The 11,079-nt window shown below is 32.5% G+C and overlaps 1 protein-coding gene across 1 annotated transcript; it reads left to right on the top strand.

The window, feature by feature from the left end:
• LOC130816110 (probable E3 ubiquitin-protein ligase RHY1A) lies at positions 1–4,109 on the top strand. The gene is made up of 3 exons (XM_057682717.1): positions 1–509; positions 2,413–2,594; positions 2,718–4,109. Exons 1-3 carry the CDS (start codon positions 228–230, stop codon positions 3,067–3,069), a joined length of 816 nt encoding a protein of 271 aa, XP_057538700.1. The 5' UTR covers positions 1–227; the 3' UTR covers positions 3,070–4,109.
• Positions 4,110–11,079: the final 6,970 nt, after the last annotated feature.

Raw genomic sequence — 11,079 nt, 5'->3', positions numbered from 1 at the left:
ACAAATGTTTTGGATAGTAATGGATTTAAAAACGAATTGGATAATTGACAATTGTACAACCAATAACCAATTAGAAAAAGGCAATCGCTTTCTTTAGTTTCCTTAACAAATTTTTATAAAGAAAATTTAGACTGTTTGATGGATTATCTCCCAATATCTAAATCGAAAATCCATAATCTTCTCCCTCAAATCTCAATCTAGTTTCTGCATTTTCTGCGAGTGTGTGAATGACCAGCGCTGCTGTTCTTTTCTACGGTAGAAGGTCTCGAACTTCTAGAACTTTCGATGACCTAGGGTTTGGTTCTCTTGCTCCTTCACCCTTCTCTCCTTCTTCTTCTACATCGTCTGATTCCAGTAACAGTAATAATCAGTGTCATCGTCGTCATCATCATCATGATCATCGAAGAGGCGATCTGCATCGTCGTCACCGTCATATCAATTTCGATCGACCTGACAAATTTCGCCATTCATCAAATGTTCTGCAGCCTTCTCCTCGCCCTCCCTTGCCGGTAATTTCACCTCTATTATCTCCGATTTCTGTCAATTTTTTTTTTGTGATTTTTACTAAATTCTTCATATGCGTGATTTGATTGCTTGATGATAGTGTTTTAAGGGGAATTCCATGAATTTTATATTCGATTTGCATTGCTGGATATAACTTGATACGGGTGGTCGGTCTCCATACTCGATTCGCCGCATCGCTGTTTTTGTTATCAACCAATTAAGTATTAATCAATATATTTGCTTGACTGTTCTGTAACAAATGAGTTTTTTTTTTTTTTTTTTTTTTTTTTTTGACTTTTTAAGGTGGCCTTATGATTTGTACTTTTTAGCTTATAATAGCAGTCTAGAAAGTTTGGTCTCAGAAATTGAATTTTTATATACGTTTTAATGATGTTTCAGTTTTAAATTTGGTTTAGTGTTGGAAAATTAAGCCCAGGTGTGTGGAAAGGAGAGCACTTTTAGAATTGAAATTTTGACTGTATAGGTTTGATCCTAATTATCTTTTGTGCACTTGGTTGAATATTTGAGGACTGATAAGGTTTAGCTGCTTTTGGAATATTGTTTCCGTTATACTCAATGGTGGATCATTGAACAGGCCCGAAGGGGCTTGGACTCCCTGAATATTTTTGGGACTTATTGGATGATATTGCAACAAGATTAAATTTTTTGGATAGTACATTAAATTCATCTGATTGTGAATTTTTGATGTTTGCTTATTTTCTAGGATTGTTGATTGATATTGTAAAAAAAATTATATAGGATCTATGGTAAATGAAGCACTAATGTCAGAGGACAATTTCGTAGCAACTGCTATAAGAAGTAGGCTTTGAATTTTTAGTTTGCGATTTGTGACTATTAATTTATTTAATTTGTGCTTGAATTGAGCTAAATAAACGGAACACATATAGTTTTGAGGTTTTGACTCATTAATGCCACGAAGTTAATTAGTATACAAGTTCAACGCTACCACGTGTAGTCGTGTACAAAACATAATTGTTTTGTTCTGCATTTCGCTAAAGTTGAGTGCTGCCATATGGAATATATCTTTACTTTTCAGTAATGTTCTTCGTGCTTCTTAAAACCAAAGTGTTTGTACTCTCCACATCAGTGTCTCTTAATTATTCTGATTCTCCTATTTGCATAACTAACAGATAATTTTCAATCATTAAATTCTGAGTCAGTTTTTGATGTGCCAAATACTAACATAGACAAACACGTGTGCGCTTCAAAGAATATATTTTGTGTTACTTTCTCCATATTTGAAGGTTTGAGCTATCTGTTTTCGCGTGTAATCTAACTGATTACATCATATTAAAGGACCTAAAGTTGAAGATGGTATAAATTTGTCCATAATATGACACAGTACCATTTAGTGATGTTTTTAGGGGGGTATTCAGGGTCAGATCTGTACAAATGTTGACGTTTGAATATAAGTAGAGCTTTACTCATGATCCTTTTCTACTTTAGAAAAGCATAATCGGGCACAACAATTTTTAAAAGTGGTTATTCGGGGGTTGGGAGGTAAGGGTTAGCAAGGTAGGGGTTAGCATCATTTGAGATTTGTTCATGTCAAGATAATTTGGGATGTGTAGGTGTTTTTTAAACATAGTTCTGGACATCCTTTTAAAGCGTGATGATAGACATAAAGGGACAGTGGAATTAATATTTATATTTTAAATGTACACATGATAAATTAATTTGTGGACCTGTTGAGCTGATGTATAATAAGTAATATCTTTATCTATAATGTCCACTGGCCAAGTGTTTTAGTGGACATGCTATGGTGCCGTTGCAGGTATGTAGTATTCAATACTTGACTGCATCCCTTTGGTTCTGAAGACTATCTGGTTTGGTACTGTACGTAGACTCATCCCATGTGTGTGTCTGTTGCATTCTGTCCACATACAGGAGAGTGAAGCACATCAAGGATGTAATGACGAGTCATCCTCATGTGACATCAATAGCCAAGAAAATGTGCATCGCCTACGTGGACGATATTATAGGAATGACAACCGACTCCCCGGTTCTGTATTGCTGGCTAAAGAAAGACTTGTTCAAAGATTAAGAGGTGTATCAGTTTCTAGAAACAGGTTTGTGGCTATGTTTTACATTCACTTTGAAGGGAAGTTTATAAAATACTCCGAAAGTGTTAGATATTAGGGTTGAACACCTTCTATTCATACTGGTTACTAAGTTGTTATCCATTTATGTAGGGAGAACAGCGTATCATCTCCAAGTGCTGCCTCCAATCATGTATGGGCAGTCGATGATTTTACAGAATCACCATCACAAGCTAATCAGCAGTCTACACCCAGAGAACAAGGAAGTAAACCCCTGGGACTCACCCATGAAGCCCTCTCCCAATTGCACCACGAGATTTTCAAGGAGCAACAACCTTCGTCAAAAGCATCAAATGAATGTAGCATTTGTCTGGAGAGCTTTGTGGAAGGTAACAAGCTTGTTAACCTACCTTGTTGTCATAGATTTCATAGTTCGTGCTTGTATCCCTGGCTACAAACTTGTGGTGAATGCCCTTACTGTCGCTCTTGTATTATGCTCAACTAGCTAGTGAAGTAGACAAAAACTCCACAAGTAATCTTGTATGGTTTATTTGTAAGGAGCTCGTTTTGTTCCAGAGACAAGAGCTTGTTTACTACTGACTACCTAAGGTGCATTGTGCTTATGATTTCGGCTTTGTAATTAGTTTCTACCTCCTAATTTATGTTTAGGAAGCCTATTTCTTTCCTGAATAGTAATGTATTAATGTTGGATTTGCACAGTATGCTAATGAATAGGGTTCACTTGTTGAGAGATGTAACAGATTGTTCTACTATCACATCATGTGCCCTAATCTTTAGATGATATTTCGAGTTTGACAAACAATAAGTGTATTTTGTGTATAATTTTTTAATTTGTTTTGATGTATGAATATGCACTGGCGTTCTACTGAGTTTAATCTTTGGTTTAACAAAAGATATACATGTGTTTAGCCTAGGGGTGTTTATTAGCGGGCACATTGCATTTCGGGTACCCGAAAAGGAGAGTAGGCTAACGAATGCGAAAGCATGGGCTTAAAGGTGGCACGAAAGGTTAATGACCATGACTTGAAGGTGCACTAATAAAACATGGTTATATGCAAGTATTAAAGTGATTTAAGTAAAAAAAAGTAATGTAAACAAGACACAGAGATTTAAGGTGGTTCACCATCAATGAGGCTACATTCACCATCCTAGGCTAGTGTATCATTATGTGTTTAAAGGATAGAGGAGTTTGAAAGCTCATTACAATGTTGAAGAAATTACATCAATAGCATTTGTGCATGTGAGTATTACATTGAGTAGAGAATTAAAGAGAGTGGTAAGGATAGATAATGGGAGGCTCAAGCTTTCTTGCTTGGCTCTAATCAATACAACAAAGCACTACACATATACATAGGCTAAAGGGACAATGGGGCAGCAACTTCAAAACAGCAAGCAACAGTATGCAATTGAACAGAACGGGAGCTGTAGCTGGCTCTGGTGCACTTTTTCCAGTCTGTTGCACAGTCCTCTAGGTCCCTATGATCTCCCCTATGCTCCCATAGCTTGATCTAGCTTGTGTTAACAGAATGACATTTACATTTTACAGGGATAATATGGTAAATTATAGGCTTAATTAGGGGCATGCAACTGATGGAAGGCAGTTTTTAGTCTAGAATTTAACTAGAAGTTTTCACACTTCTAGTAGTAGTTGGTATAATATAAGACTCCACTACAAAAAACTATTGAAATAGCGATGGAAAAATGGCGATGGGATACGTTGGTCGCCAGTGGCGACGGACAGGCGAGGGCAAGAAACGTCGCCAAATGAAAAAGCAAATTAGCGACGGGGAACAGTGGTTGCTGGTTGGTCGCTAAAAGCTTTTATTTTTAAAATTTTTTTAAAAATATTTAGCGACCAGGGTTGTGGTCGCTAGGTGGTCACTAAAAGCTTCTATTTTTTAATTTTTTTCATAAAATATTTAGCGACCAGGTCGGTGGTCGCTAGTTGATCGCTAAAAGCTTTTATTTTTTTAATTTTTTTTAAAAATATTTAGCGACCAGAGTGATGGTCGCCAGTTGCTGATTATAAAACCCACGCTTTGCCCTGAGTTCTCATTTCCTACAACTCTATCTTTATTTAACTTATACTTCTTCAACCCTTATACGCCTCATTATCTTTCCAACACTAAATTTTCTTTTCATCCATTAATCTCATTCTCTATTTATTTTCTTTTCTTTCTTAATATCATCTTCATCATCTTGTGGTTACAACTCATTTTCAACTCTAAAATTCTCATCTTGTTACTAAAAGGTTAGTGTTTATTATATATTTTTTTGTATTTTTTCAATATTATTATTTTGTTTAATGCTATTTTTTTGCCCAGTTTTTGTTTCATAATGTTTTTTTTTATATTCCGAATTATGGTATAACTTGAGCATGTTTAATGTTATTTTTTTGCCTAGATATTGTTTTATGTTATTTTCGACATATTTTTATGTTTTTTTTTATATTTTTGAATAATGGCATTTTTGAAACATGTTTACTGCTAAAATTTTCCAGTTTTTTCTTATGTTCATTATTTAGTTTTAAATTGTTTTTTTTAATATTTCAAGAACAATCGAAAGGTCAAAGAGCCACAGCCTACGAAATATTTACAAGAAGCACGGCAAATGGAGTTCAATAATCAATTATGGAAAGCGGTGCAAATGGGAAATGTTTAGACTGCCTATGAGACTGAACAAATACAAAGAGAACGAGATGTATCAACCCCCTCCTCCAAATGAATGATTAAATATATGTACTTTTTGTGAATTTGTACATAAACTTTAATTTTATATATATATTTCCAGTTCTTTATTTTTATTTACTTGTTTTATGTGTATATATATATTTATCTTAATATTACAATAAATATAATATATATATATATATATATATATATATATATATATATATATATATATATATATATATATATATATATATATATATATATATATATATATATATATATATATATATATAATTAAAAAAAAGGGGCGACCAAACAGCTACGAAAAGATGGTCGCCAAACAGCTAGGAGGAGGTGGTCGCCAGTTTGGTGACGGGTACTGGTCGCCAATTGGTCGCCGGTTTTTCTGGCGAGGAAAACGCGTCCACTATGAGATTAGCGACGAAAGAAATAGCGATCACCTCGGATCCCGTCGCCCGGCCTACTTTTTAACCGTTTAGCTATGAAATGGCGACGAAATGCGTTGTCGCCAATTCGATGGTTATTTTGTAGTGCTCCAAGCAAAATAATGATGACTCATGTGACTAAAATTAGGTTCCAAGACGTGAGACACGCTAATATATTATTTTCAACAACCAAGTCAAGAACTTACATAAAAAAATATATGTGATTTGAATATTTGATACTTGACTTTAAATAAATAATTAAGTTGAACATGTTAATATATACGGTACTAGATAATATCCATATAATGCATGATTTATATAATTTTTCTATTTTTACCACTAAATTGTTTGTCAATTATGTAATCTTTAAATTTATTGACAAAATTATACTTTAGAAAAATGTATTTAATGTACTATTATATATATTTTTTATTAAATGGTAAATTTACGGTATTCGATAGATTCAATCAATAATTTATTTTATATAGCAAAATATAATTTAGAATAATTCAATTTGCTTTGTTTTTAAAATGGTACTCAGTTTAATAAATTTGTAGTATGACTAAAAATGACTTGTTAGTTATTTTTATTTACCATGTAAGCCAACAACAATCAATAAAATTCTTTCGTCTAGCGAGCTTTTATAAGGATGACAAGTGTAATTTTTCAATCTTTTTATTAAATTGTATATCTCAATCTAAGTAATAATCATTCAATTTATTCTGCTTTTAAAACGGTAAGTTAATCAATTTAATAAATTTTTGGTAGAGCTAAAAATAACATGTTAGTTTATTATATGTGCATGTCATGTAAGCCAACATTAACCAATACAAATGGAAATAATATTTGTAAAGTGCAAATTGATTTTATTGCAAAAATTACAGTCAGTCGTTCTTTAATCTTGTGCAAAATTATATCAAGCAATAAATTAAAAACAATGTAAAATTTCTACCAATAAACATTCAACCAATAAAAAAATTACACATAGCAATATTTTATTAAATTGTTATTTATTATTTTAATCAAAATTATTAATTTGTATGATGATTCAACACAATCAACATCCAACATAAAACAATATAGGTGATCTTATTGCCACTATTGAATATTGATTGTTTGTAACAACCAAAATATGTAAATGACAAGTGTATGACTAATAAGTAATAAGTAATAACTTATTTTAAAGACAAACCATTAGCCCAATTTATTATGATATCGAATAAAAAAATAGTACTCTCTCCTTTTATTCTCAATTATTATCACTTTTATTTTAGTTTGACTTTGCACTTTTTTTTATTCAGCCATTCATCATTATCATAAATCAGTGTATTCCGCTCATAAAAAATTATAATAGGGTCTGAAAGGGAAGAAAATACGGCAGCTCATACCCATAGAGAAGAGTGCGGTTAAAGAGTCCCTCGGCTCTTTGAGACTGCTTCATCATAAAATAAATCTATATAATTAATCTATTTTTTAATGATCACTTTAACATAGTATATGATAACTTTAATAGACTTAATATATATGGGTTAGCTTAATGGAAATAGTCTCACCATTAAACCGTTTCATTTAAGATTTTGCGTTTCATATATTGCAATAGTCTTATTTACTTTTCTTTCATCTTATTTGCAAACTTATTTTTTCTTTGCGTCTTAACCAATCAACCATCCACTTATTTTTTACTGTATTATCCAATTTGATTTTTCTTTCCACTAACTATTACCAATGGGTAGAGGTGTTCAAAAACAAATTCGATGACCTAAAATTCACCAATATTATAACCGAATCTGGTTTGACTCCACTTTGAAAATAATTTATAATTATGTATAAAAAAAAGGAACACAAAACCCGATTTCATACCAGCTCGAAATATCTAACCTAAAATCAATTCATTAACTCGAATGAACACATCTAGTGGTTGAGAGTATTATTTCACGTGTTACAACATGTATATATAAAAATGACGGTGTGATGGTCAAAATAGGGTATTGTTATATATCGCCACCCTTTTTCATTTTATCGTCACCCCCTAATGAAATTACGAATTTGACCCTAGACTTAAAACTTGTTTAACAAATGTTAATCGCACTTAATAACACTATTATCACTTTAAAAACATTAAATTTAAAGTTAAAACGTAATCTCGAACATTTTTATCGGGACCCTATATATATTGAATTTTCAGATTCGCCCTTGTATGATATACGAATTCAAACACGGTACTATCTCTCTAAAAACTCTCTAAAAACGTTCTTCGATTTTAAACAAGCTATTAGTTGGAATCGATTTACTATGGCTAACGAAAGCGACTATGAATCGGATCCGATACGTACTTTAATGGATTTGAATCGGTATATTTTTTTTTTTTAAAAAAAAGGAAGTCGCAAAAACTGGGCGAGTGAAGCGTGGTTTAGTCGCACAAAACGTGCGAGTGGACCACGGTTCAGTCGCACGATTTGTGCGACTCCACCGTGGTTTGCTCGCGGTTTTTGTGCGACTTTTTTTTTGTTTTTTTTTAGTATTTACGTTATTATTTAAATTATTATACGTCTTAGTAAATTATTATTATTAATATTATTATAATATTATTATTATTATTAATATTATTTGTATTTTTTTATTGTTATTATTATTATTGTTATTATTATTATTATTATTATTATTATTATTATTATTATTATTATTATTATTATTATTATTTATTTATTTATTTATTTTATTATTATTATTATTATTATTATTATTATTATTATTATTAATTTTTGTTATTATTATTATTATTATTATTATTACTATTATTATTATTATTAATGTAAGTAATTTATATTATTAACATTACTATTATTTTGTTATTATTTATTTAAATAATTTATAATTATATGTTATTATTATTGTTATTTTCTTATTATTTAATATTAATTTGTTTTATTATTATTACAATTATTTTATTATATTTTTTGTATTTTTATTATTTTAATATTAATTATTTAAGTAAATTATAATTTTTAATTAATATTAATTTGTATTACAAATATTTTAATATTAATTATTAAAGTAATTTATAATTTTTATTTATTGTTGAATGTTTTTATTATTAATGTTTGTATGTAAAATTTTTTAATGACCTAATGTATGCTTTGTTTCATATTTCAAATTTGCAGGACTTTGAAAACTTAGGAGACAACATAAATTACTCTGGTATATTTGTTACGGATAGGGAATTTGAATCCTTAAATGAATTACATAGTTGGGCCGATGTGATAGCAATAACAATTGGTTTTCAATTTACACGTGCTTTTTATAAACAAAAAGAAGGACTATCTAGAGTTATTATGTATTTAAGATGTCACCGCTATGGTAATATTAAGTGTGATTTACATAATCTAGATAATGATGCCCGACCTGGTTCTAAAAGTAGAAGTTGTGGGTGTAAGTTTTTGATTGTAGCAAGTAGGCGTAAACCAGGAAAAAAACTTTGGACGGTAAGGGTGTGTCCTGGTGAAAAAGGAAGACATAACCACCCGTTTTTAGTGTACAGAGATGGTCATGTAAGGGCAAATAGGATCAATGTAGATATTCGGGAGCACATACGACAGCTTAGTGTAACCGGCATGCAACCGGCCTTTATCATGACTTCTATTAGAGAAAAATTTCCTGGTTTTTTTACTAGTATGAATCAGATTTATAATGCTAGGCAATCAATAAAGAGGGAAGAGATGGAGGGTAGGACTCCCTTTCAACACTGTCTTTATATGGCCATAGAACTTAATTACGTGGTCTGGACAGACTTGGATAATGAAGGGGGACTGAGCAGATTATTAGTTGCAAATCCTACCTCTATCCAAATGATGCGTACGTGGCCGTATGTTGTTGATAGATACAACGTACAAAACAAACAAAAAAAGTGGCCAATATGTAAAGTAATAGGAATGACGCCAACCAATCACAACTTCTTGGTTGCGTTCTGTTTGATGCGAGATGAGGCGGCTGTGTCATATTCGTGGGTGTTCCAGGGATTGAGAGATATTTTTGGCACAACTCATACTCCTAGCATTATTGTAACCGATCGAGACGAAGGTTTATCTGCAGCTATTCGTGACGTCTTCCTAAGTAAAAAGGTTTTGTTGATTAATTATTGTCGTTCTATTTATTGAATATGTCTTAATTACGTTCAATGTTGTGTTTAATTTAGATGTGCGACATTTGTTATGCATTTGGCATATTGCAAACGACGTTGAGAACATGGTGGACAAGTTGTGTGGCGGGAAAAGAAATCAACAAGGGCAGGTATTCAGGAAAAGTAGATGGAACCCCTTGGTTGAAAGTACTACAATCGACGAATTTGAACAGAGATGGCAATCCATCGTTACTACCTGGTCGGTTAGGAACAAAAAGGTCGTTCGATATTTGGCTGGAATGTGGATTCCACTTAGAGAGAAATTTATGCGTGCGTGGACGAATGATGTTTACACATGGGTAACCAGACTACCAGAAGAGTTGAAAACCAACACTTGTCTTTCAAGTATTATCTTGGTAGCGGTAATAGCTCATTTGATACCCTGTTCGAAAGGGCAAACACATAGATTACAAACTAGCAAGCCAAGATCCGACAAGCGCTACAGAAATCCATGAATTCTGTAGTAAGGTCGTTGCGACAACATTTCTCTAGACCTTTATATCGTCATGTATCTATCTATGCCTTGAAGCAGCTGCGGCTTGAGCATAATCGTATGATAGATTTGGGTGATTATGTACTTAACAAATGCGGTTGTGTACTTCAACGCATCCATGGATTGCCGTGTGCTTGTTATCTATATATGTCCATCGATTCACAAGGTGTTTTGTATTTGGATGACATTCATCCATTCTGGAGTACTTTGACGTACATAGAGGTAGGAGATGACACCAACGAAGGAGTATGATACTCGAACGTCGATGACAAAGAGTACTTTCAATCTTTGGTCGATGAAGTCCTAAAATCTGATCCCGCAGTTGTACGACGCTTATCTCGGGTACTGGAGTATGAACTACACCCTGATGGAGCCGATATACTTGAGCCTTACGCAAGTCCACCTAGAAAGGGAAGACCAACCACAAGCAAAACCCTTAGAAGAAATCAAAGCACATTGTACTCTGCAGCAACGTTTCTTAACATTGGCATTGCTTATTAAGGTTCTGCTGACGGTACTGTTTGGTTCTTCCATTAAGGAAAGCATCGGGCGTGCATAGTGCAAATAAAGTTATACATATATGTTGGGTGAATGGAAATTATTTTGTTCAACTATTAATGAACGACGATTCATCTCCACTCCCGCCAGTCCATCAACGTTGGAGAGAATCAGTTGACAATTTTTCCAGACATATAGAAACACATTT

The sequence above is a fragment of the Amaranthus tricolor genome, chromosome 6 (genome assembly GCF_026212465.1).
Source record: "Amaranthus tricolor cultivar Red isolate AtriRed21 chromosome 6, ASM2621246v1, whole genome shotgun sequence".
Lineage (NCBI taxonomy): Eukaryota > Viridiplantae > Streptophyta > Magnoliopsida > Caryophyllales > Amaranthaceae > Amaranthus > Amaranthus tricolor.
The sequence above is the reverse complement of the archived record's forward strand: the minus strand, read 5'-3'. Positions and strand labels throughout refer to the sequence as shown.